The 26,890-nt window shown below is 45.2% G+C and overlaps 3 protein-coding genes across 3 annotated transcripts; 1 reads left to right on the plus strand and 2 right to left on the minus strand.

Moving 5' to 3' along the window:
• Window positions 1-12,711: 12,711 nt before the first annotated feature.
• On the plus strand, window positions 12,712-12,963 carry F5J12DRAFT_696703 (uncharacterized protein; the record flags this gene model as incomplete). Its single annotated transcript, XM_051740443.1, has 1 exon — window positions 12,712-12,963. A coding segment is annotated over one exon (252 nt), but the record flags the coding sequence as incomplete, so codon positions are not given.
• A 4,827-nt stretch (window positions 12,964-17,790) lies between these two features.
• F5J12DRAFT_317695 (glutamate-cysteine ligase-domain-containing protein) lies at window positions 17,791-21,342 on the minus strand. The gene is made up of 14 exons (XM_051738875.1): window positions 20,751-21,342; window positions 20,568-20,692; window positions 20,399-20,518; window positions 20,168-20,344; window positions 19,979-20,118; window positions 19,778-19,932; window positions 19,608-19,724; window positions 19,414-19,561; window positions 19,248-19,360; window positions 19,002-19,199; window positions 18,665-18,952; window positions 18,493-18,613; window positions 18,321-18,441; window positions 17,791-18,265 (listed from the first exon to the last, which is right to left on the minus strand). The coding sequence occupies exons 1-14, from the start codon at window positions 20,898-20,900 to the stop codon at window positions 18,190-18,192; spliced, it is 2,049 nt and encodes a 682-aa protein (XP_051597292.1). The 5' UTR covers window positions 20,901-21,342; the 3' UTR covers window positions 17,791-18,189.
• Window positions 21,343-25,453: 4,111 nt separating this feature from the next.
• Window positions 25,454-26,783, minus strand: F5J12DRAFT_317742 (uncharacterized protein). The gene is made up of 3 exons (XM_051738876.1): window positions 26,573-26,783; window positions 25,591-26,521; window positions 25,454-25,534 (listed from the first exon to the last, which is right to left on the minus strand). The coding sequence occupies exons 2-3, from the start codon at window positions 26,473-26,475 to the stop codon at window positions 25,511-25,513; spliced, it is 909 nt and encodes a 302-aa protein (XP_051597293.1). The 5' UTR covers window positions 26,476-26,521; window positions 26,573-26,783; the 3' UTR covers window positions 25,454-25,510.
• Between the last annotated feature and the right edge of the window lie 107 nt (window positions 26,784-26,890).

Below are 26,890 nucleotides of genomic sequence, written 5' to 3' on the forward strand. Positions count from 1 at the left end.
GAGCCAAGTGTTACTATAATGGTATGTTCTCTGGTTCACTTAAGGCTGTTGCTAACTTATGTTGAGTTGCAGACTAATATCAGAATTGACCAGCTGGCAAAGAAAGTGAAGGTCAGTGACAGTAGCCAACACAGAACTAAAGCCATGACTCAAGAATTGAGGGAGTTGGCCTTAGCAAGTTCCACATCACATCAGCCACTTTTGATGGGGACCAACAGCATGACTTGTGGGTGCATATGTTTTGTAATGCAAACTTGCCTGAAGAGCTGCAAGAGGATAGAAGATGGTCAAAACAAATGCTTCCTGCTCTCCTCATGTGGGCTGTGTCCTTCCCTGATCCATGTGTTAATGCACATTAATTATATTTCTTACATCAGTAATATCTTACATAAGCACAGTCATTTCAGCACATTGTTTTTTCCTTCATGCACCTCAGTCTTCTCCCAATAGAAGCCTGAGGTGAGGTTCCTTTATTATGAGTTACAGCTATCTTACTGAAGCTATTTAGTATCTTCTCTTGTTAGTCTGTCACTACTCAGAAACACCCCTTCAGAAGGTGATGAGCCCCACTCAGCTCCAACCACTGCAGTTTTAATTCCAGTTGCTCTCTAGTTCTACAAGGTTGTGCTAAACAATGTCAAATCCAACTCTGTCTATCTTGGTTGGTCCTCAGATGGGTCCTTCTACTTCTACAGTCACTACTCTGTCATCATCTAGCGAGGTTGCTGCTCCCTTGAGTTGGCTCTATAATATTCCATTGCTTGCAGATGATGGAGGAAACTTTCAAATGTGGAAGTTTCATGTACAGAAGGCTCTCAAGATTTGAGGCCTGTGGGAGGTGGTTGGTGGCTCAGCCATGAAGGCTCCTGATGCTGCCACTCACCCAGATGAGCATGTGGAGTGGATGATGAAAGATAGGGATGCCAGTGTGCAGATTACCCTGACACTCAAGGATGAGCCTCTGAGTGGGGTCATGTATGTGAAAACTGCATTGGAGACCTGGAAGCACCTTAGCAAACAGTACAAGGGCAAAGGGAAACAGACAATTGCCTACCTCATTGGAGAACTTTTTCATGGAACCCTTGTCAATGATAGCCCAATGGAGACTCAGCTAAATGCAATGCAACAGAAGGCACTCATACTGAACTTGCTTGGGCAGACTCTCAATGAGTCACTGGTTGCAATTGCAATGGTGATCTCCTTACCTGCTTCATACTCAGTCCTTTGAACCATTCTCATGTCAACAAATGACAAGTTGACTGTGGACTCTGTAATCTTGCAAGTCCTCATAGAGGAGAGGACATGCCAGGGCTCACAGGGTCACTCAGCCCTCACAGCCAGAACTGGTGCAAAGTCAAAGTCTAAAGGGAAAGGGAAGGAAAAGTCGAAGATAAAGTGCTACAACTGCCCAAGCCTGAAAAAGAAGGCTGATCTTGCAGCAAAGGTCACCCAGGTAGTTGAGGATCCAGCTCTTTGGCTGTTCATGGCATGCACAGGTCCAGAAACCAGCCCCTTGGAGTGGGTGGTAGACTCAGGTGCATCAGCACATATGTGCTGCCAGCAGTGGTGGTTCACCACATTTAGGGTCTTGGACCCATCACAACTGGTCATTATCAGTGATGGGAGATCCATCATGGCAGTAGGGAAGGGCCAGATTGAACTCAACATGCAGGGGACTGGTAGTGGGGGTGGACAAACTATTCTATGGGACATCTACTATGTTCTGGCCTTGGACACAAATCTGGTGTTGGTTCCATCCCTCACATCTAGAGGTCTCCAGGTGACATTTGAAGGAAATGTCTGCAAGGTGCTTTCAGGAAACAATGTTATGTTTCACCCTTGGTTACTCTTTTCTCCTGACATTTACCTTGTGTTTCTGTCCAATGGACTGCCTTTCCTTTTTGAGCTGTCTTCTCCTTGATCTGACAGCTCCTTATTCCCCACCACTAGCATTATCTTCTCATTACATGCATAGAATGTGTGCCATTGTTGCTCAACCAATGGCATAGTTACCTTGTTACATGCAGACGCCTCATGGACCGCTCCCTGTACTGTATTTAGTCTGTCAGCTCAAGTCCTGGAAACCCAGACTTGAGCTGCTCAATCATATGCAGTGTTCTCAGAACTTCACCCTCAGTGTCCCTAACCCAGACCACTCTTACCAGCACTGCCCCATATCCTCTGTCATTTACAGAGGTTACTGCAGCCATTTGCTCAGTAGAAACCATAGTCTGCATTTGAGCTCTCCCTACATCTTGACTTTGGTTGAGCATAACAAAAGCTCAAGTCTACCAGCCTTTGGCCAAATTGGTCACTGTCTAGTGCACCACCATGAACCCACGAAACAATCAACATTGGGTGCTGTTGTGACCCACTCGTGAAGAATCATCATCTGATGAAGAACAGGAGAGCACTGTCACCAACACCTCCTCCAATGAACCCAAACAACCAGATAGAGGATTTACCTCTGGTATCCTCTTGAACCTCTGTACCAAGTCCCTTGCAACCCTAGGTACTCCTATCCCACCAGTACCTGCCACCACTTTCCCTACACCCCCACCTCTACCACTGAATATGATGTCCAGTTCATCATCAAAGGCAATGGTCTGCACTATCACCACCAAAGTCACTGAATTGAAGATTGGTGCCCCATCTGATTTTGATGGTGACCAGAAGAATGCCATGAGTTGGCTGTACTCCATACAGGCCTATCTCTTGGAAAACAAAGAAATTTGCAACAATGACACCAAAAAGGTTGTCTATGCCTTGTCGTATATGAAGAAAGGTGTTGCTTGTTCCTGGGCAGCTACCTTCCAGAAAACTTCTCTGGAAAAGAACCCCCCAAGTTTCAGCACCTTTGCCAATTTTATGAAAGACTTTGAGAGTTCTTTCACCTCCTCCAACACCACCAGTGCAGCTATTACTAAGCTATGCACCATGAAACAAAAAGAATTGGTAGAACAATACATCACTGATTTCCAGACTGCTGCTGCCAACTCTACCATCATGGAAGATGTTGCATTGATTGAGTTCTTCTCACAAGGACTCAAACCTTTCATTGCAAATTGAATTCACATGATGGAAACCACTCCCACCAAGATCACTGAGTGGTATGCCCAAGCACAAAAGTTCGATGTGATATGGAGGAAGGTAAACAAACTTTCCAGAAAGAAAGAAAAGAGGACATTCTACCCCAAGAACAACCTTGCCAAAGAAAAAGATCCAAACACCATGGATGTGGATGGAGTGAGACTCTCCAAAGAAGAAAGAGACCGCCACATCAAAGAAGGAAAATGTTTTGGCTGTGGAAACAAAGGACATCTCTCCTGAGAATGTCCTGATAAAGGGAAAACTCCCCAGAAGAAAATAATGAAAATCTGCAAGATTGTGGAGGTTGAAGAAAGCAATGATGAAGAAAAAGTCACTGGCCCATCTATTGCCCTAGTAAACATTGCTAGAATGCTAGGAAAGGATTTTTAAATGGGAACTCTGCATTGATGCCAGAAGTTCCCAGAATCAAGGACAGTCCTGTTTTCATTGCACCTGTACTAGTATCTTCTACTCCAGATCGTACTATGCAAATCCCAGTCTCCCTTTACACATCAAAAACAACTGAAAAAGTCATCAAAACTACCACATTAGTTGATTCTGGAGTGGAGATCTCTTGTATCAACTGGGGGTTCATGCAAAAGCATCAAATCCCTACCCAATGACTCACCAAACCCATCCCCACAAAGAATGTGGATGGAACCCAGAACTCAAAGGGAAAAATCCTGTTTTCCACCACCCTTTATTTTGAAGTGAAGGGAATTGTCCATCAGGCCTTCTTCCATGTCATCAACTGTGGAACAGAGAATGTTATCTTAGGTCTCCCTTGGCTTCAGGAAAACAATCCTGTTGTTGACTGGAGAATGGGGACCCTCTCCATTGATGAAAAGACTGACAGGTCAAAAGAGTTGAGATGTAACATCTCCTTTGTCAAAATCAAAGAACCTGTCATAAACCTGGTGTCCCCAACCAAAAAGAAGGGAATAAACAAGTTCCTGGATTATGAAGAACCAGAAGATGAAACCATCCAGTGCACACTTTGTGATGTCGGTTGGAAAACTTGTAGAGGAAGCAAAGAAGATTAATCAGAACAATAGTCTTCTTCGAAAGATCACCATGGCCACTGAATTGGCCCAGGAAGAACACAAGAAGAAACCAAAAGCTGTCCTTCCAGAAGACTACAAAGAATTTGCCTTGGTTTTTGAAAAACCCTCTGATGGAGTTCTTCCTCCATCACGACCCTACAATCATGCCATCAACCTTGTTGAGGACTTTGTCCCTAAGGTGGCTAAGGCATACCCACTCTCTCCCTCTGGAAGAGAGTCTGCTGAAAGGTTTATTGAAGAAAATCTTCAAGAGGGAAAAATCTGCCCCTTGAAGTCCCCTCAGGCCACACCCTTCTTCTTTGTAGAAAAGAAAGATGGCTCCCTCTGCCCTGCCAGGACTACCACTATCTGAACAAAAACACTGTGAAAGATGCCTACCTGCTTCCCCTCATTTCTGATCTCATCAATAAACTCAAAGGAGCATCCATCTTTACAAAAATGGATGTACGATCAGGCTATAATAATGTCCATATCAAAGAAGGGGACCAATGGAAGGCTGTGTTCATCACACACAAGGGCCTTTTTGAACCAACCATTATGTTCTTTGGGCTGTGTAACTCCCCTGCCACCTTTCAGCATTTTATGAATGACTTGTTCTGAGACATGATTGCTGAAGGATGGTTGATCATCTATATGGATGATCTCCTCATCTTTTCCACTGACCCCAAAGATCATAAATGAAGAACTCACCGTGTTCTTGAATGAATGAAAGAACTGTCACTTCCTCTTAAATTAGAGAAGTGTCACTTTGATCTGACTGAAGTTGAATACCTTGGAATGATCATCAAGGAAAATACTATTGCCATGGACCCTGTTAAGGTCCAAGGTATCACTGAATGGCCTGTCCCAAAAAAGGTCAAGGATGTGAGATCCTTTTTAGGATTTGCCAATTTCTACAGAAGATTCATTCCATACTACTCAGACATCTCCCACCCCCTGATTGATCTCACCAAGAAAACCATCACCTGGGATTGGTCAAAAAAGTGTCAAACCACCTTCAATGTTTTAAAATGGGTCTTTACAGCACAACCAACCCTTCGAATGCCTGACACGTCTCAACCATTCACCATAGCCACCAATGCATCCAAATATGCAACTGGAGGTGTTCTTCTTCAAGAAGACTCAAATGGCCAGTGGTAACCCTGTGCCTTCCTCTCCCAGTCATTTAACCCCACTGAGTGAAACTATGACATCTATGATAGAGAGCTACTAGGGGTTATTCAAGATCTGAAGGCTTGGAGACATTACCTCCACAGTTCACTGTTTCCAGTCAAGGTGTTCACTGACCACAAAAACTTGACCTACTTCAAAGCACCCCAGAACCTGAATTATTGCCAGGCACACTGGTTGCTTGATCTTGCTGACTTCAATCTACAACTTGAACATGTCCCAGGGAAAGACCTGGCTGCCCCTGATGCATTTTCATGCCAAACTGACCATGTTCCTGATGATGATGAAGATAACAACGGAGTCACCCTCCTTCTGCAGACACTGTTTGTCAATCTCATCGACATGAACCTCACTAAGAAAGTGGCAGATTCCTGTATGAAAGACCCTGTGGTCCAGATGGCACTTCATGCCATAGAAAATGTTGATATGCCACTCCTGTTCAAGTCCCACCTCTCCAATTGGTGTTTTGATAACAGAGTGTTACTCTACAAGGGTCAAGTTTATCTCCCAGATGACCCTTCTCTTCACTGAACCATGGTGTCCAATCACCATGACCACCCTTCCACCAGATGCCCAGGTGTCTTGAAAACTTGCCAACTGGTCATGTCAGAATTCTGGTGGCCTGGACTTGCTTCCTTTGTTCACAAGTATGTTGAAGGCTGTGCTGTGTGCCAGCAAAACAAGGTCAATACCCACCTGACGACACTGCCCCTTATGCCCATCTCCTCCACTTCGACTCATCCCTTCCAACAGATCTCCCCCTTTCAAAAGGCTTTGACTCTCTTCTGGTCATGGTAGACCATGGGCTTACAAAGGGGGTGATTTTAACACCCACTAGGAAAACTGCCTCTGCTGCCAATGTTGCAGCCCTGTTCTTCAAGAAAGTCTACTCCTGTTTTGGGTTGTATGACAAGATAATATCCAATAGAGGACCTCAGTTCACCTCTGCATTTGCAAAAGAACTTGCCTCCCTCCTTGGGTACTCCCTTGCCTTGTCAATGGCATACCACCCTCAAACTGATGGAGAAATGGAATGCATTAACCAGGAGGTAGAAACCTATCTTTGAATCTTTTGCTGGAATGATCCTGCTTCGTGGGTGGACAACCTTCCCATGGCAGAATTTGCACATAATCACTGACCTCATTCCATCACAGGTCAATCCCCATTCTACCTTATGTACAGGTATGAACCAAAACTGCTCCCATCCCTTATCACAGAAGCCCACCTTCCTGCTGTCAAGTCCAGACTCGATGAACTCCAAAAGGCCAGAGAAGAAGCCTTAGTGGCACATGATCTGGCCAGAAATGTAATGAAGAACTGCTTGTCACAAGCCTTTTCCCTGTTCCAGAAAGGAGATAAGGTCTGGCTTGAGGCCAAAAACTTAAAGTGTTCCCATGAAAATAGAAAAGTTGCCCCAAAATGAGAAGGACCCTTTGTCATTTCTGACGTCCTATCTCCAATCACTTATCACCTTGCAATTCCCACACAATGGAAGATACATAACATCTTCCATGCTTCCCTCCTATTGCCCTATTGTGAAAATGACATCCACAGACTGAACTTTCCTGCCCCACCTCCAGATCTGGTTGATGAAGAGGAAGAATACAAGGTAGAGGTGATAGTCAGTCATAAAAGGTCTGGCCAAGGACACACATTTTTAATCAAATGGAAGGGTTATCCCTCTTCCAAAAACTTGTGGCAAAAGGAAACTCACCTGGAACATGCAGATGACATGCTTTCTGCATATAAAAAATGGTTCCCAGATGACTTTCCCCCTCAGAAACAACCCACTCAACAAAGCACTCATACCATCAGAAAGATCTCTCTCGAAATGCCTCCTCATCATTACACTTACCCTTGTGAACCCTCTTGCCACCACACCCTGTTTGCCCATCATCAATGGCAACCTGCCTGTGACCAAATGATCGCTTCTTACTGACTCTTCATTGCTGACCCTGCTGTCATCAGAACAGTTTACCATGAGGTTGATGAGAACTCTCCTCTTGACCTCATCTACCACACTACCATCCAAGCTCTCCAGCTTGAAGAACTGTCCAGATATGTAAATTGACAGAACCCACTTCCATCTCCCACCTGCACCATCCTCAATGAAATTGCCTATGAACAGGTCCCCTTGCTCCTCTGACTCTTTGACATTCTAGGAAGAGCAGATCTTATTTACAATGTTTGTCAGTACCCTATGTTGATCACCCCTCCCCCTCCTGGGTCTAGAAGACCTTCAACTGCAACCTCTCCCCCAGTCTCCTCTGTGTCAACCTCCCCTCTGGCATCATCGCCATCATCCTCCCATTCCTCCCACTTGTCTTGCTCTCTTAGAAGAGCAGATCATCCACATGCTTGTTGTCTGTCAGGTGCTAACCCCCAACATTGTGGGTCACATGACTCTCCCTCTGAGGTAGACCCTGAGACTGCTTTTGGTGTCTCCAGGGCAGAACTTGACTACACTTTGAATATTGTTGAGACTCTTGCCCAGTTACCCCCATCTCCTGTTTTAAATGCTATGACTGAGGTTGATCACCCTCTTACCCCTTCTGATCCATGCTATCATCAGACCTGCTATGTCTGCCACTGACTTGGGCACATCCACATCAACTGTGGACTCTATGAATGTCCCCTTTGCCACACCACTCACCCTGGTCATACCCAGGCCCAATGCCCATTGCTGCACCCTCGTCACACTTTACAAGAAAGAATCTCCACTCCTGGTGTGGTGGATGATTGTACCCTCATTGGGAGTGAGGATGATGGTTTATATGACAGTAACTTTGACTTTGACAATTCTGCCATCAGCAATATGACTGAGGAACCTTACAGAGAGTAAGTTGAAGTCAGAGACTTCAAAGCTTAGTAGGGGGGTAATGTTACGTTTCACCCTTGGTTACTCTTTTCTCCTGACATTTACCTTGTGTTTCTGTCCAACAGATGCCTTTCCTTTTCAAGCTGTCTTCTCCTTGATCTGACAGCTCCTTATTCCCCACCACTAGCATTATCTTCTTGTTACATGTGTAGAACATGTGCCATCATTGCTCAACCAAAGGTGTAGTTACCTTGTTACATGCAGATGCCTCATGGACCACTCCCTGTACTGTATTTAGTCTGTCAGCTCAAGTCCTGGAAACCCAGACTTGAGCTGCTCAATCATATGCAGTGTTCTCAGAACTTTGCCCTCAGTGTCCCTAACCTGGACCACTCTTACCAGCATTGCCCCAAATCCTCTGTCATTTACAGAGGTTACTGCAGCCATTTGCTCAGTAGAAACCATAGTCTGCATTTGAGCTCTCCCTACATCTTGACTTCAGTCAAGTGTAACAAACAAGGTTGCGGCGGTTGCAGAGAAATGCAAGTCATTGTATGTCCTGGACACAACAGTGGTCTCAGGCAGTCACTCTGCTTATATAGTCAGCAACCCAGGAAGACTTGATGCATCAGAACCACTTACAGCCCTTGCAAGCTGTGTTGTCACATCAAAGGCATCTCTCACCACCTGGCACTGCCACCTTGGACATTTGAACATCAGGAATGTACTGAAATTGCTGGATAAGGATATGGTTGCTGGGATGGAGATAGCAGGACCTCACAGTCATGAGACCCATAGCTGCAAGGGTTGTCTCAAAGGGAAGCAACATCAGAATCCTATACCACAAAGGTCAGATGTGGAGAACCCAAAGGTTCTGCATCAGATGTACTCAGATGTCTGTGGTCCAATGGAAACTCTTGCACATACCAGACACAGGTACTTCATAACTTTCATTGATGGGAGGTCACACCATCTTGTGGTCAAACTACTGAAGTCAAAGGATGAGGTCCTCAGAATGACCAAAGAATACTTTGCATGAGCTGAAGCCAAAACCAGGAAGAAGGCAAACTACCTTCAGACAGATGGTGGAGGCAAGTATTGCTCATGAGAGTTTGATGCCTACTTGAAGTCAAAAGGAGTGCATCACAAAAAAACCAATGCATACACACCTCAGGAAAATGGAGTGTTGGAGTGCATGAACTGTACCTTGGTTGAATGTGCAAGGGCCATGCTAAGTGGTGCTGGACTCTCCAACAAGTATTGGGGAGATGCTATACTACATGCAACCCATATTCTAAACTGACTGCCTACACAAGCTATCCAACAGCAAGTAACTCCATATGAGGCCTACACCAGAAATAAACCAACCATCGCCCATTTGCAGGTCTTTGGATGTGTTGCCCATGTTCATGTTCCAGAGGAAAAATGTCAGAAACTTGATGCAAAATTGCTTGAATGTACTCACCTTGGGTTCATAGAAAATTGCAAGGCCTATGTGTGCCTGCACTGAGCAAGCAGTCAAATTGTCAAGTCTTGGAATATTGTGTTTGATGAGGGTGATGGTGAACAGCCTACTTGTGTCACATTTGGTCAGAGTGAGCTGGTAGCAAAGGGAATGGTGCAGTCAGTCAAAAATGTGCAGACAACTGGTGGGCAAGTGCAACTTACCACACAAGAGGACAAGGGAGGCTCAGACAAGGTGGGGGAAGTGACAGATTGACCCCAAGTTGAGTCTACAGGTCCAGCATGGCAGTCTGATGCCACAGGGAGCCAGGGAGGTGCTTCAATGGGTCGCAATCAAGGATGATCAATGCTCAAGCCCACAGAGGCTGAAAAGGAGCCAAGTCAGGCAGATGAGCAAAGTTCTGGGGTAGAAATGCCTAGAACTCACCCAGAAATCTTCCAGAGGGTGAATCAAACAATGGTGAGACATCCTATGATGTCCAGAGGTCCTCCAGTGTCATATCCACAGCCAGTACCACCTGCTGAGGTCAGGAGATCCTCTGGGGCCAGAAAGGCTCCAGTTCAAGATGATGACCCAAGATATTTTGTCAATGCTTACCAGAGGTTGATGCTGATGAGGGAAAGGGGCCAGGGGAATGCCAAGAGAGATGATGGAAGGGCAGAGGTTCATGGTGGGGGTGTGGCTGAGCATGAGGTTGAGGTGTGGCAGTCAGGTGAAAGCACTGACTCAAATCAACAAGACCACACAGCTTACCAAGCAAGTTCTGCATGCGACAACAAGCCTACAACATTTGAGGATGCTGTAAATTGCCCTGATGGCAGTTGTTGGTATGCAGCAATGGTAGACAAGCTGAATATGTTTCAGAAGCTTGGGCTGTATGAGGTGGTTAAATGGCCCTCAGATCAATAGATCATTGATTCAAAATGGGTATACAAAGTAAAGCAAGGACCAACAGGCAACATCAAGAAGTACAAGGTGTGTCTCACTGCTAGGGGGTTCACTCAAGTTCACAGAGTGGACTATACTGATATGTTTGCCCCTGCTGCAAAGTTTACTACTATTCAAATCTTGCTCACTCTCACAGCCAAGTATGACCTTGAGTTACACCAAATGGATGTCAAGTCAGCCTTCCTGAATGGACAACTGGATGAAGAAGTCTTCCTTCAACCTCCTCCCAGGTTCTGTACATCTGCAGATGTAGTTTGGCACCTTCATTGTGCTCTTTATGGCCTAAAAAAAGCTCTGAAGGCTTGGTATACCTGCTTGAGGGAAGTTTTTGAAGCCCTAGGCTTTGTGTGCAGCAATGCAGACCACAGTTTGTTCTACAAATTTGAAAGTGGAGTTCTGATTATAGTCACTGTCTATGTGGATGATAAACTCATCTTGTCAAAGAGTTGTGATGCTATTGACCAGCTCAAGACTCAGCTCTCCTTGGAGTATGACCTATCAGATTTAGGTGAGGCACAATGGATCTTAGGAATGAAGATCATCCAAGACTGTGATAAAGGAGAAATCAAGCTCTCACAGGAAAGATATGTTGAGTCTATACTCTGGTGCTTCAGGTTGCAGGATATGCACCCTGTGGGTACACCTATTGAACCCAGTCTCAAACTCAAGAAACTTGATCAGGCCAAGTCAGATGTTGCACACTATCAGAGTGCTCTCAGAGCCCTGATGTATGCTTTGTTGGCTACTTGCCCTGATCTGGCCTATGCAGTGGGCATCCTTAGTAGGCATGCAGCAACTATGGGTGAGTGCCACTGGGTGGCCCTCAAAAGAGTCTACCACTACCTTCAAGGGACTGCTACCTTGCATCTCTGCTATTCTGTGGCATCAGGACCCACTCCAGCTGGGTATGCTGATGCAGACTGGGCATCTGATGTAAATGATCAACATTCTATCACTGGCTATGCTTTCATCCTATGTGGTGGTGCAGTGAGCTGGTCATTGAAGAAGCAAACCTCTGTTGTTCTTTCAAGCACTGAGGCCAAGTATATGGCTGTTTTGGCAACCACAAAAGAAGCTATTTGGATCCACACACTGCTTGGTGAAATAGACATGGCTGTGTGAGCTGACCTCACCCCTCTCCATGTCAACAATCAATCAGCAATTTCATTTTTGAAAAATGTGATGTTTCATGACCATATGAAACACATTTCCATTCACCATCACTTCATTCAAGAGAAGATCAAGTCAGGGGACATCTCCACAGTGTACTTGCATACAAATGAGCAGCTGGTGGACATCTTAACCAAAGGACTCTCTAGAGATAAGCACACTCATTTTTCTATTGGCTTAGGTGTTACTTATTGAGATATTCACCATTGAGTGGGCATGTTGATGCACATTAATTATATTTCTTACACCAGTAATGTCTTACATAAGCACAGTCATTTTGGCACATTGTTTTTTCCTTTGCACACCTCAGTCTTCTCCCAATAGAAGCCTGAGGCGAGGTTCCTTTATTATGAGTTACAGCTATCTTACTGAAGCTATTTAGTATCTTCTCTTGTTAGTCTGTCACTACTCAGAAACACCCCTTCAGAACCATGGGCAATCCCAGATCTCACACTCATGATGGCCCTTTGAATTATCATGACCTCCCTTGTCTTGGATTTTGATTCTCATGCAGTATGCCCAGGAATGCCAACTTTCATGCTCATAAGAATTATTCTGTGTACACTTAAACTAGATGCTTGACTCATTTTTTGGGCAGGCAACTCAGTGACTTGGTCTGTGGTGCAGCAACTTTGGCTCTACTGCCATCACACTTGTTGCTCATTTTCTTGTGTCAGATCTGGATGATGATGCATGGTCCACCACTGCTGTCAGGCAAACTTGCAATGAACTCATAGATGGACTGCTTTCCTTCCTATATCAAGACCTCAATGCAACAAACCCAGCACATGCTTATTGATCACACTTCATTCTGCAACTCTTTGTACACACCCATCCTTGGCCTTGTATTGGATGCCCTGACATTCCAGGACTGGGCACAAATGTGATGAAGAAACTTGCTGTCAGAGGGGCACTTTCCCTTTGCATTTCTGCAGTATGTATCTCTTCATCAGTCATTGAACTGCAGTTGTAACTGTTACTTTAGCTTGAGCATGCCATTTGGCTATTCCAAATGGGGGAGGTGCAAGTTGATGATCAAATGAGTACCCATGGTATGAGCACAACAACAAAAACTCCACTCAAGCTCAACAAGGTGTCTGGGAAGGAGTCATCAAGTGTGCTGGCATTCTCTGAGCAGAATTTGGGCACCAGAACTCACAACCATCACACATCCATTTCTAAAGGCAATAACACTGTGCTGAGTGAGATTGTTCCTATGGCTCATACCCTCATTATCCCCTCCATGGAGACATTGGATGATGGCAGGTTTCCAGGTGACCCAATGGATGAGCTTTATTTTGCTATTAATACTGATTTACATCAAAGCATCTGTAAGATCTTGTGTGTGATATGAGTATCTCACCAACTAGTTGACAGGGTGGACTTGGCTGGATGTCCCCTCATCATAATCCCTACATTGCATAGCACATAAATATTTCATACAGATATCACATACTCTATCCAACCCCTCCTTCAAACACTTGGATGCCCATTAATATGAACATTTAATCATCATTCTTTCCACTGCTTCAAGTCTGATCCCCTCTGTGAGTCAAAGTGTGGAAAGGTGGCAGAAACCAACCAAGACCAATACCAAAGACAACAAAGAGCAAGTGGTGGTTTATCTCCACAGAACCTGGAGGGCAGAAAAATCTAAAGCAGAGGAATTTCAATGGCAGGTGCTCCTAGTGCAAGTCATCAATGAGTTGTGCAGGAGTAGAGAAGTGAGTGATGACTGGATAGGGGATGCTGAATAGAGTGAAGGTATTCAGCCAAAAGGACTCCTGGTGCAAGTCAATGTCAAGTTATGCAGGAGTGAATGGATGACTAAGCACAGATGATAATGCAGATAATGAATGTTGGTAAATAGGCCCTTGATGGAGCCTCAGATACCACAGAAGATGAGTGATGACAGATAGACCCCTTTGTGGAGCCTCAACTGTCAATGACAAGTTATGTCTGAGGTGAGCTGAACCTGGTCTTGAGTGACTTCTGATTGCTTGTGTTGTAGCTAAGTACAGGGGATTTATATACTGCAGGGGGAGCACAGCCCATGACAAACAAGGCACAAATGCTTGGTAAGTAATGAGTAAGGACTGTAAGCAATGAGTAATCATGATGAGTAAGTGAGGAATGAAAAGTAAGCAGGCAAAGAGGATTGGTAAGTATTAGCAATGAACAAGTCAAGGACAGTCAAAATATCACAGAATGAGTGAAATAATGTCAGAAACTGAGTAAGTGCACTGGTATCACATTAGGGGGTGGCAATGCAAGTCAGATCTTGGTGGAGATGTCACTGGACCAAAAGATTGGATGACAGATGGACAGTGTTTCCAGATGGGGAAGTATTAATTCCAGAAATGGAGGGCATGAGTCAGGCATCAAAGGGCTAGGGTGTTGGGGATCTGTGGGGTAATGGAAGCATAGGCAATCATGTATCCCACCCATTCATCCTCTCAGTGAGGTCAATAAATGCTTCATGAACAGGGCTCTGATGGGGGAGAGGGAGAAGGGGGGACATCTTCTGCTGGGTCTTGCAGTAAAAAGGCAAGATGCATGTCATACTCATCATGGATGCAATCAGGGAGGCTGGAGAACAATAGATTATGTATACTGCAGCTGTCACAATGTGGGGAGAGTGATGGACAAGATTGGAATAAAGACAGTGCAGCAAGCAGGGAGGAAGGATCCATATGCTTCATCAAGTGGGGAGACTGAAACAACCACATAAGACCTTTGTAACCAAGTGACAGACCTGAGGTGACCAAAGAATGTCCTTCTGGAAGTCATACTGACAAGGAGAATACACTGACCAAGCTGCATGGGATGGGATGGGGCTGATGACAATGGAATGAACCAGGGGGCTTCAGGATGGAAGCTGGTGGGAACACCTGGCAGATATATGTAGCCACTGTCCCTGGAAAAAGAGACAAGTGAGATGATTGATGAAGAGGCAGCCATATCTGATGAACTTAGCAAAATGAGCATCTGATGGATGGAGTACTGCAGAAATGCATAGGGTGCAAGGATCCTTTCAAAAATTGGAAGGCAGGATGGCATGGCTGAGCACTTTAAGCAAGTGTGAGAGTGGAGTCAATATCCTTGGAAATGGTGGAGATACAATGAAACCTGGAATGCCATACACAGGCACTAAAAACCTTTGATGTGTGCTTAACTTGCTTCCTCTTTTCTCTTTAGCACTGATGACTCATTCTTGTGCAAAGGATGACTGCTCATGTCCAGCAGTCCTTCTATGCATGAGGGCTTTAGTCTTCATCTGCATGGCATGGTGCACAACTTGTCAACAAGTTATGCAGAGTCAGCTGTAACCATGTCCACAACACCTTTGGTGTGTGACACCAGGAATCCAGACTCATCCTTGGCCTCATTCAGAAGAAGAAAAAACTCCTAGAGGGGTTTCCCCCAAGGTTCTGGAATTCTTTGCTCACATGATTGCAACTTTCTGACCTAGACCATGATATTGACAAACCATGGGAATTTGGTATGGTCTGCAAACATGCCAACTATCTCCTCAGTGGAGCCAAATGGAACCTCCCTCAGCCAGACTTGTTGGCACTGTCTCTCCAGAATTCCACACCAACTTCCTTGTTGACTGTTCTGACTATCTTGAAATGGGAGTATGTCCAGGTCACTCAACAACCAGTCTCTGCCTTGCTTCCTCAACAAGGTCATGAAGGCCAATTCTGCCATTCTTTTGATCTGTAGTGTTTCTTCTGTGGGGGAACCAATGGCCACTGTACTGCCAAGTGCATGCTATGCCACAAATATGTACAAGCTGGGAAATGCTCCCTGATTGGGGGAAGAGTTTTTATGCCAGATGGTTCTGACATTCCTAGGGCAGCTGTGGGTCAGAATTTTAAAGAAAAGATTGACAACTTTCTTGCCATGCACAACTGGATCATTGCATCAGAAAATCTCATCTCCATTCAGCAGCCCAGCCAGTAGTCAACCTCATCTCATGGATGCAATACTCCTCCCCATCCCATCAGCACAATGTTCTTCAGCAACAAAGAAGCCTCAGAATTCCAAGTCAACTTACATCCTTCCTCCTATCTAGTCAATGAAGATCTTGAGGAGAATGCTGACAAAGAGGACCAACATGCCTTAGCAAGAGCTTACAGTGACTCCAAAAACCCTTTCAATGTTTGCTCTAAATGGAGTGTGTGAAGTGTAGTGCAAAAGGGGGTGGGAATTTCACTTTGCATCTCTAGGACCATACCTAGTACTTGCTCTTGGCTACAGAATGGTACCTTTTTCATGTGATTTGACTGACAGGCAGTGGAGATATCATTGATTTAAAACTGCAATACCATTGAAAGGGTTTTTTCACTTTTGAATTGAAAAGGGTATTTGGAGAACCAGAAGCTGAGATCTCAAGAGGGATGGGAAAATATGATTACATAATAAACCACATGATCTTCCAGATGATTTGTCATTGTGTAAACAATGATAAACATTGGATTCTGATAAGCCATCCTCTTTTACCACAACTCAAGAAATTATCTCTCTGGCTCACATGGTCATTCTCTCAGGGAAATCTTATCAAATACTGGTTGCCACTACAGTACCATCTGTATAATATGCTCTTAGAACCATGAGTCCCTTAAAGAACCTGCTCTCAGTCATTCACTGCACTGTTTCCCCACCCATGCCTGATGTATTCTGGGACTAATCAATGCTTGGAAGGCTGAAAATGTTATGGAGGTCAATCTGGCACTTCTGAACATGATGGGCAAGCCAATCCCTTCTCAACCAATGCATTTCTGGCCCAGGGACACTGGTATGGAGGTTAGGGAAAGACAAAAATCCTCTTTATTATGTAATCATATTTTCCCATCCCTCTTGAGATCTCAGCTTCTGGTTCTCCAAATACCCTTTTCAATTCAAAAGTGAAAAAACCCTTTCAATGGTATTGCAGTTTTAAATCAATGATATCTCCACTGCCTGTCAGTCAAATCACATGAAAAAGGTACCATTCTGTAGCCAAGAGCAAGTACTAGATATGGTCCTAGAGATGCAAAATGAAATTCCCACCCCCTTTTGCACTACACTTCATACACTCCATTTAGAGCAAACATTGAAAGGGTTTTTGGAGTCACTGTATGTGCAGGTGGAAGAGTTGAAGAATGCTATCAAGAAAAAGAAGATGGCTCACTTCAATGGTGTAGAAATCCTGGCTCATTGCCAAAGATCTCCAGTAGCAGTCCCTGCATCATCCAGCATGCCAGCTGCCTCTAACCCAGTCAGTAATTCTGCTCCAGCTAATTCCACTTCTTCATCAGAAAATTCCACACCTCAATTCCATTACCAAAGCAGCTTTGATGAGGCTGCAGCAACCAAGCAGATCATAAACTAGGTCTTGGATGTGAAGATGGAAATCTCCACTAAAGATCTTCTAGCTGTCAGTCCAGAGTTTTGCAAGCAGGTCAGAGAGCTCACCATAACAAAGAAGATAACAACTGGGAGTTTAGAAACCTGGGTGTCCTATGACCAGTACTGGGTCAGGGACACTGAAGGGAAGTGCATGGGCCTCACTACAGCTCCCTTGTGCACTGTCACAAGCATCGGTGACTCAGGGCAGCTGTGGGTCTCAGGAATCATGGACATGCCACATAAAGAGACAAGAAAGACCACAAGGATGGTCAGAGAGTTTGTCCTGGAGCTCTCGCATAGTCTCTGCTTTGTCAGAGAGTGTAGGCAGCAGCACCTGTCATAACACTGATTGTAGATAAACATTAGTGCACAGTTGGTTCAAATCAGCTGGACTGACTGGATGGAGACGATGACCACATTGACACGTCGTCTTGGAGGACAAAGATAGAGTACAACAAGTCACTTGGGCAATGTTTTGGCCTGAAGTTAATAAAATAATGTCGCAGAATGAAACAGACGCCTGCCAGTGCCAGGCCTCACTGGACTGCGAGGGGATGCGGGGTGGGTACCACTCCAGTCACACGTGACCTCTGGCGGGCAGTGTGGCGGCCCTAGACGAGTGTAGACTCAGCTCGCGGGCGGTCTGCATGGCCATAGACCACTTTGGATTCACCTGATCACTCCACAACACACGCGTCAGATGCTGCGGACACAGCAGCTTCATTGTAGCTTTCCTGATACCACTGCTAATGCACAACCTTTGTCGCTGTTCCCTTGTTTTTGTCTCACGTCCGCCGCGGTGTCGCAGTACATACTCATTCCAAGCTCGTCTAACAGCATGTATAATGCCGCTCGCCACGTAGCATTCTCTGAATCCAACTATACGACCCTCGAATACTTCTTATAATCATATGAATACCAGTAGTTAACAATCATTTTTGCAGATACAACTCTCAAGGGACATACATGTCCACACGAGAAATGCATCACGAAATTCTATTCAGAAGAGGTTGCCCAAATCCTTATTGCAGAGTCGTGATGGACCCTAACAGTCGGGGTGTTGATTTTTTCAATGAAATCCGTTGAGGTATGGCTGACTGTAACCCTCTGGTAGAAGTTCTGGGGCGCACAAAGTGCCCCGCTCACTAACAATATGACCTTAACGGCCGCTAGTGAGGTGAAGGTCGCGAAATGACTCACATCCGGTCAATAGCAATCAGCAGATCATAATTAATCTCCTGGCTGACAACCGAATCAAACTTATATGCCGGATGCGACCTCACAAAACTTCGTATCCATGTAGCGGGCGTTTGCAATGTACCTTTGTGGACATCAGCCACCACTAGAACCAATCTAACAGAGGGCCACAGACCATCGGCACGGCCACGAACGAGGTCAAGATATTTGTCAATTTTCTTTCTTTCAGCTGGAGTCAGTTCCAGTGTGCCGAGATAAGCATCCACAAGTCCCAACAACCCTGGAAACGTAGGCCCCTAAACCAAGTCAATGCGTTCCTTCCCCGCGGATGGTCGGCCAAAGAATACCTTTCCACAAAAAATTTCTTTGATAGACATCTCCTCATATTCATCTTCAACCGAGCCATCGTCAGTGGTTGGAGGACGTGCGAGCGTTGGGAAGCAGTTCCTTAGTTTTCGTTCTTTCATTTGTGTGGCCATACCACAATCACCGCACTCGCTAGGGATAGATGACCCGGATGGAGATAAGCCGGCAGCTGGAGTGGCATATCCCTGTGGAACTACGTTTTTGCGGAAGAAAAAATTTTGGGTACGCGTTGCGTCTCGCTTCTGAGCCCTCTGCATGTTCTCATCTACCTGAGCGTTTGTCAGTTGTACAAAACCTAGGCAAATTCTGGAGTTATACCTTCGAAATAGGAATATAGAAATTTAATTTGAAAGCTAATATGGCCCTGGAAAGTAGAACGATGAACACTGCGAATGCAGCATTTTCAAAATCCGTCATTTGTACTTCCATGGTGCGAAACTCGACGCGCCAGCCCATGGAAGAGCCAGGAGGAGGGGGTTTAAGTCGGAGACTTTGCCAATTCGTGGAATGTATACTCTTCAAGAAGCTTTAATGTGACGCTAGGACTAATGAAATGTCAATCACCTCGAAATGGTCAACGCTAGAACTATCGTCTTGGTGAATAGTTTCAGAGAATATGATGAGTGGATCACGGATAAACAGATGTGCGATATGCTTTGAAAGCATTTCGTCGATACCTTCCGCTTGACTTCAAAAGACGCGCAAGAGAAACTGAAGCAAGACTACACACCATGACTGAGCAAGCGATCTTTAATAGCCTCATCATAGGGTACAACAGTGTCATTATACGCTGGCTTATTGGCGCATTCGGAAGAAATGTACAGGGAAACGTTGTCGTATCGGGACTTAGGAATGATATATCTGCTATTCTTCAACGGCTGAATGGCGTAAGCAAACCGACAGAACATAAAAATGGTGGCCCACCTCAAGTCCACGTTCTTCCCGTGTTCGGTCGTCCACACTCCCCACAATAACGTTCCAGCGACAGTCCACATCCGCAAGATACCCGCGCCAAATTGGGCTAGCTGCCGTGAGTGCTAGCTATGTAAAGACACAGGTGTTAGAACATATCCGAGAATCATCGGTGCCCATACCATAAGGGGGCCAATCGGAATCAGGGCATCGTACATCCGCCGTGCTCCGTTCACGCTACAACACTGGAATGTAAGCTGCAAACAACAGCAACCCCCGCCAAACCCCATTGCGTCCATGTATATGTGGTCCATCAAGGCTGCGCCATTCTTAGCTTCTGCAGAAGGGTAAGCAACCCTTCATGACCCGAAAAAGGATCTTACCGGAATCCTCTGGGTATAGGTCACGTTGCCACGGTATGGTAGGATCAACAAAAGGCCGTGGTGTTCTTTCATCCTTGAATATTGGGAGATTCGCAGCGACCTTGGATCCCCTTCGACTTCTTATGTTGGCAGTAAGGGTGCTGCTCGAGGAATAAGGTACAAGCAAGTGATATCACAAAGAATACTGACGAGAATCGTACGTGAGGGTGCGTGATCTCTTCAGGTAAAAATAGACTGTGACTGGACTTCGCATCTTTCGGGTCATAATGTGGTTCTGTGAACACGTCAACAGTACCCAATCGGGGGAATGATGTCAGAGTGAGCAGGATTTCGTTTTTCCTTAGATGATTTCGCGCCAGCGTGCGTCTTGTATTCCTTGACCTCAGCGACGTAGGACAAATGGAGTTGCGCAGGACGTACCTGTAGCGCATGTTTGTTTCCATTGAGAGGAGACCTGCAATCGAACCCGTATAAGGGGAGCCAGGAGTAGACTCCAGCATAAACCTCCCATACTCAGGGTGAAATTTGGCTACAGGTGTACTGGAGAAGACATGAGCAATGCGTTCAAGCAATGCATACTAGCACTTACGATGGAGAGGTGTCGTTAGAAAGTGTCCCGACAATTTTACCGAGTTCTTCCAGAGTTTCTGCTTGACGAAGGGAAACCTTTGCTTCCTTCTTTTCATCATCGACCACAACCACCATACACTCGACCTTACGAACAAATCCATGAATGCCAGTGCGAGTGAGCGCAGCGAATGGCATAGATTACCTCGTCACCCCACAAAAGCTCATCGCTAGTACGATCTTTCACCCTGTGCCAGGTGCGAAGGAATTGAATGATTCCATGGTTTCTGACATGATCTGCGTGATTCTTTGTCTCTTCCCAGGTAAGTGGTGTCCCGAGACAAAGCACACCCATCTTGCGCGAGTGATAGTAGCAGTGACAGCGCTTCGAGTTGTTAGCCGAATTTCAGCAGTATTCCTTCGTAGCGGTGAGTATGGATCGGCGACCGACCGTGGCAGCGATGGTGGATGGGTAGGAAAACACGTGCTTCTATGTAGAACAGCTGGGGGGGTCATACTGCGGTCGTAATAGTGCACATAACATTCAATATGGACTTCGGGACGGCCTATCGCCGGGCGTACCAAGATACCCAAAAAATATACGATGCTAATGCGCGACACGGTGCACCCCGAGGCCGTTATGACATCATCAGACGGCTACAATAGTATATGGGAACCAGGCAGATAAGTTACCGTCAACTCACCAGCATTGTTTGATAGTCGAGAGGGAACGATTGTCTTCCTTCGGGTCCACTACGCCAACCGAATACTATGACTTATGTAACCGATGACAAGAGGTACAAAGTCACGAAGCAGGGGAGGATGCCCATATGCAGCATGACTGGTCATGACCAATCACTTTGTTATGTAAAAAAAAAAACTGGGCAAGATTCACTTACATAATACATGTCAACTTAAGCAAATTCAGTCCAAGATTGGACAGATCCCATAGATAACCCCTCAACGAATATAGGTGTATGTGTTGGAAATATCCTATTAGTTCCAACACCTAGATTCATTCTGGAACTTTGCCTTTGATTGTGCACTTCATGTGTACAATAGAACTCCTCTCAAGAGGATTCTTTTCAAAACTCCAGTTGAACTATTCTTAGGAAAAGTCCCAGATATCACTTATTTCCACACCTTTGGCTGCAAAGCCTTTGTATGGGTTCCCAAAGAACAAAGAAAAGACAAATTGGAACCTCATGCAATCAAGATGATATTCTTAGGCTACAAGCCTAGCACAAAGGGATATTGCTTCTTACATGGTCAAAAGATCATTTTATCTCGAACTGCAAAATTTGTAGAAGACTCTTTTCCTTTCTGCTCTGGTCATTCTCAAAAATCCAATACCTTTGACTCTGATACCGAAGATGACCATGAATCATCTATTTCTGACTCTGAAAGCCTTCATTCACTTCCGGATCCTGATCAGATCCTACCGCTGACTCATCACCGGCAACCACCTCATCCATTAACTCCACCACAACCACAAAACCCACAGCAGAGAGCTGCAGACCAGTCTAGAGCTCATCAACAAAGAAGAGCACCTGCTGCTGCACCACCAGTTGACCCTCATCATCTTAGGCATCCTCATCAACCAGAATTTATTCAAGGTGACTCGCACAATGTTTGCAGAGCTCAACCTCCTGCTGATGACAGAGAACCTCGTCCTAAATGTTGATTTATACCAGTATCTTGTCCTGGAAACATTTATGGAGATAGACCTCCAGTCCAAATTGAATGAGATATTCAACAAAATCAGGGATCAAGCACAACAGTGGATTCATAATGCTGAGCAGCATGCTTGCACAATTCCAGAGAAGATATTTGGAGATATGCAGAAGAGCACAGACCTCCTTCTCTGAGGTTACCTCCTGCACTTATTCCTCCTGAAGTTCCTCATCAGTGGACTGAACATCCACAAGGAACTACACCTCCATCTCCTGGTTCTCCACTTACACCTATTCCAGATACTTCTGGCTCTCCAAAAGGAATGCCAGACCAACAACTGGAAATGCATCCTTTCGAGTTTGCACTTGCTGCTCGAATTAAAGAGTCTCCGGAACATTACAAAGATGTGCTAAAATTATCTCCCAACTTACAAAAGAAATGGTTTCGATGCAATGAAGGACAAATTAAAGTCTATTGAAGAAAGATAAGTATGGACCTTGGTGGATCCTCCTAGAGATCAGGAAACCTGTTAAGTGTCGATGGGTTTTCAGCTATCAAAAGTGATGGTTCGTTACAAAGCTCATCTTGTGGCAAAAGGCTTCACACAAGAATTCGGTATCAACTTTGAAGATACCTTCTCTCCAGTGGCTTGATTCGAAACAATTTGAATTCTACTTGCATTCACTGCCCAAAGAAATTGGGACACAGAAGCCCTGGATGTTAAAACTGCCTTTTTATATGGCAATCTCGATGAAGAAATATACATGGAACAACCAGAAGGTTTCAAAGTTTCAGGTCAAGAACACAAGGTCTATCAGTTGCTTAGAGCCCTTTATGGCTTAAAGCAAGCTGTGTTGGCATGGAATAAAGCCCTTCATCAATCTCTACTTCAAATGGGCTATATTCGTTCTAAAGTGGATGCTGGGATCTATATCCACACTTCCAAAGCTGGAATTGTCATTTTCCTCATCTATGTCAATGATGGACTCTTTCTAGGATCAGACAAACATCTTCTCAAAGCCAAGAAGGAACAATTCATGAAGAAATGGGAATCCTGAGACCTTGGTGAAGTCAAGGAATACCTTGGCATTCAAATTCACCAGGATAGATCAAGGAAAGAGATATATCTTGATCAAATTCCCTACATTAAAAAGGTCATCAAACAGTTTAATATGGAGACTGCTCGAAATGTTCACACTCCATTACCTTCAGGATATCAACCAGAAAAAGCACCATCAGATTATCAAGCCACCTCTTCTCTTTGGTCACAGTACCAGTCAATTATAGGGTCATTGCTTTATATGGCTCTTGGTACTCGTCCCGAAATTGCCTTTGCGGTTATTTGCATGTCTCAGTATATGGCAAATCCTACTGAAGATCACAAAAATAAAGCCTTGCATATAGTTCGCTATATTGCATCTACACCAAAATTGGCTTTATATTATTCAGGACTCGAATCTTGAATCTATGGTTTTGCAGATTCTGATTGGGCTGCAAATAAAGACACACGTCATTCAACCACCGGTTATGCCATGTTCCTTGGCACTTCCTTAATCTCTTGGTGCTCTCATAAACAGAAGATGATCGCACTTTCCTCCACTGAAGCCGAATATATGGCTTTATGCGATGCTGCCAGACAAATCAAATGGCTTTCTATGCTATTTGATGAACTCAAGTTGAAGACCGAGAAAACAATTCTCTACTGTGATAATATGGGAGCTTCGCTTTATAGCAGAGAATCCTGTATTGGACAGTCGTTCCAAACATATCAACGTTCAATGGCACTCCATTGTGCAATGTGTTCAAGATAGTTTGTTCAGTATTGAATATGTTCAAACTGACAAACAAAAAGCAGATGGTCTTACAAAATCATTAACATGGCAGACATTCGAAAACTAATCGCTTCGTCAATGGGTCCTGTTACCTTACCATTTTAGAGTGAGGGGGAGTGTTGGAAATATCCTATTAGTTCCAACACCTAGATTCATCTAGATTTACATGTGTATCAACACTGTTGTCTATCACATGACATCTCTTAGCAATCAGCTCCACAATGATGTCATCTATGACATCATATCATATGTCATATTCCATGACCTTCCATACTGTTCTTTACTATACAGAGTAGTAGTTTCCTTTTATGCTACTGGTCCGTGTGCTACCTACTCATGTATATAAACTCAGGGACTTTCTCCCTAGGTCCCTATCAAATTTTACATTCTGTTCTTCACTTGTCCACTCGACAACTGAGTCCCCTCAACTAACCTTTACTTTTAAAACACTACAAACGCTCTAACTAAAGGCAAGTGTTCGTGCCTTATTGCTCTTCGTTCTCCCGTTCCTCTGCGCAATAGTATGTAACTATGGTAAGGTCCCAACAAGCCGACCTGACCTGTCAGGTCCTTTTTCAGACCATTCAATGGTCTGAAAGAAAACGAGTATGAATGTGACGTCAGAACCTTAGATGGCAATCACGCTGTGGCGCGTTCCAGTTACACGTGACCTCGGTTGGGCAGGAGCCAAGTCTTGGGAATCACTGCTCTCTTCGCAAATGCTGCAGAGGTTCTTCCTCTGTATTAATTCTCGGCGGAAGAACTTCGCAGTGGAGAGTTATCGTCTCAGCCCAGCTTGAGATAGGACTCCATCGCCGGTATCTTGTATATACTAGATTTACTCCTATACAGCTTGACGGGGTGCAAATCGCGCTTGCACGACTTACATATTTATAATGACCTCTCCATAGCCGCCTCACAATGGTCGATAGCAGGTGGAAGTCGGGTATGTGGGTAACAGTCGGATCTGTCTTCTAGTAGAAGGCGGGCCATCCCTCAGTGGCTCAGTCCATCCATTCCCCCGACGGAGTGGCAGGAACCCACAAAGCCCTCGTAGCATGCAGGCGCCTGCAATTCAGAATTTCTAGTGACAGATATCTGGGTGCGTCAGGCACTAACTTTGCCAGCGTCTCTAGACAGTTCAGTATATACAATAACATTGGAACTACCGGCAGGTTGACCTCACGTTGTTTATTGGCTGTTCCCTGTCATTGTTGTCTTGTATGCAACAAAAACGCAACGCAGGTGGCGTCAGCTTTGGAACGTGAGTCGTCCTCCGAGTATTCTTCTAGTGATTGCCGGCACCTCAAGCGGTGGCATGACACAAGAAAATGGGGAGTGTTGATCCGTATTCTGCAAACGTCGACACGTTTTCCACTCGGTTTTGGAAGACCTGGAATTACTAAGATCGACAAAATGAAACCGGTTGTCTGCTGCTACATGTGCGTGGTCCTGGCGATCAAGACCTAAATTCCAATTCTACCTATGGCTCCGTAATGAACGCCAAAGGCTAGGCTCCAAACGGACAGGCTAACTCACTGTGGAAATTGCCCCTCTGACCTTCGCGGCATAGGCTCTGCGGAACGACTTGAATTGTGCAGGGCAGCTAGGGCACATCTGGAGTTTGAGGGTACGTTCGTCGTTATAAAGCCATTCTTTGGTAGACGTTCTTCGAATTGTAGACGGGTGTGGCCGAGTCAACAGTCTGCTACGACAGACTTTCACATACTTCTTCACAAGCCATTGGCGATGCTCGTTCCACGCGCATACATCCATATCTCCAGGGCACCCGGCTGGTGGGAACGATGCGGAATCGAACTTCAGCTCGCTAGCAATGACACCACATGCATGATGATACTCCAGCAGTCTGTAAAATGCAGCTGCCGGCAAGGTCTCCAACTCCTTGACGTATCCTCCCCGACCTGGCTGCCCTAAATCCCTAATCTTCAACGCTGCCCATGCTGCCTTTCTCGCAAGATCGCACCACCCATGTTCGCATGCGACTGCATACAAGGAGACGGTGTGTTCCTTCAGAAACTGGTCTGCGACCAGTTCCTTGGCACGGTCAGCGATTGTTGGGATCATGTTGTACTTGGCAACTGCAGCGAGGAACAGTTTAGCGTCATCGAAAGAAGAAAAAGGCGGGTTCGGATAAATTGCGCCTGGATAGACCAGCCTGAGTAGCGAGTCTATCGTCGTGATGTTTTCCGACACAGTAATGGTAGGGATAGATGTAGGGTCTGCATAAAATTCGAACTTAAGGCCTCCAGGAGCAAGCAAATCTTTGAAGACGGAAGATGTGAGTGAAAGCATGCATTTGAAGATTCGAAAGTCGACTTTATCAGAAGTTCGGATGATCACGTCGGCGTCAGGATTGTTGAATGGCTCTTTGGCTGTCAGGGGGTATGCAAGTTCAGATTCCATAGAGTTACCAGAGATGTGGTTGCGGTGGAGAGCGTGTTGAGCCACTCTGGATGCAGCTTTCAGTGCAAGGCGCGTTTGCAATGTATTGTTTACGTACATAATTCAATAGCATCAGTCACCAGCAAAGCAACGAGTGTTCTAAGACGTGACATTATGAGTTCCTACCTCAGGACTGCCACGATGGAAGACTCGGCAATATTGACAAAAAGCCCCAATCATCAGTCCTGAAGCTATCAAAGGCGCGAAATTGAGAGGTTGGAGGGGTAGCTACCCGCGGTCAACTCATCAGTACATGTTATAAGCCGTCTGCGTGGTGTCTTCGAATCTCTCGACGCGTGGGCCCTTTTGGGCAAACTACCCCTGTCAATCTCCATCAGCACGTGATGTGATTGATCACTGGATTACGTTACATAAG

This window comes from Pisolithus orientalis (assembly GCF_024613125.1).
Source record: "Pisolithus orientalis strain OTSU chromosome Unknown F5J12scaffold_30, whole genome shotgun sequence".
NCBI classification, from domain to species: domain Eukaryota; kingdom Fungi; phylum Basidiomycota; class Agaricomycetes; order Boletales; family Pisolithaceae; genus Pisolithus; species Pisolithus orientalis.

Excerpts from the sequence above, each read along its gene's own strand:
- F5J12DRAFT_317695 (XM_051738875.1), bottom strand. The coding sequence starts at position 20,900 with ATGGGTGTGCTTTGTCTCGGGACACCACTTACCTGGGAAGAGACAAAG. Across the intron at positions 19,562-19,607 it reads GGGAAGAACGTGGACTTGAG|CCGTTGAAGAATAGCAGATA; the intron begins GTGGGCCACCAT and ends TACGCCATTCAG. Across the intron at positions 19,200-19,247 it reads CTAGCGTTGACCATTTCGAG|AGTATACATTCCACGAATTG; the intron begins GTGATTGACATT and ends AGCTTCTTGAAG.
- F5J12DRAFT_317742 (XM_051738876.1), bottom strand. The coding sequence starts at position 26,475 with ATGGAATCTGAACTTGCATACCCCCTGACAGCCAAAGAGCCATTCAAC. Across the intron at positions 25,535-25,590 it reads TCAGAGGGGCAATTTCCACA|GTAGAATTGGAATTTAGGTC; the intron begins GTGAGTTAGCCT and ends ACGGAGCCATAG.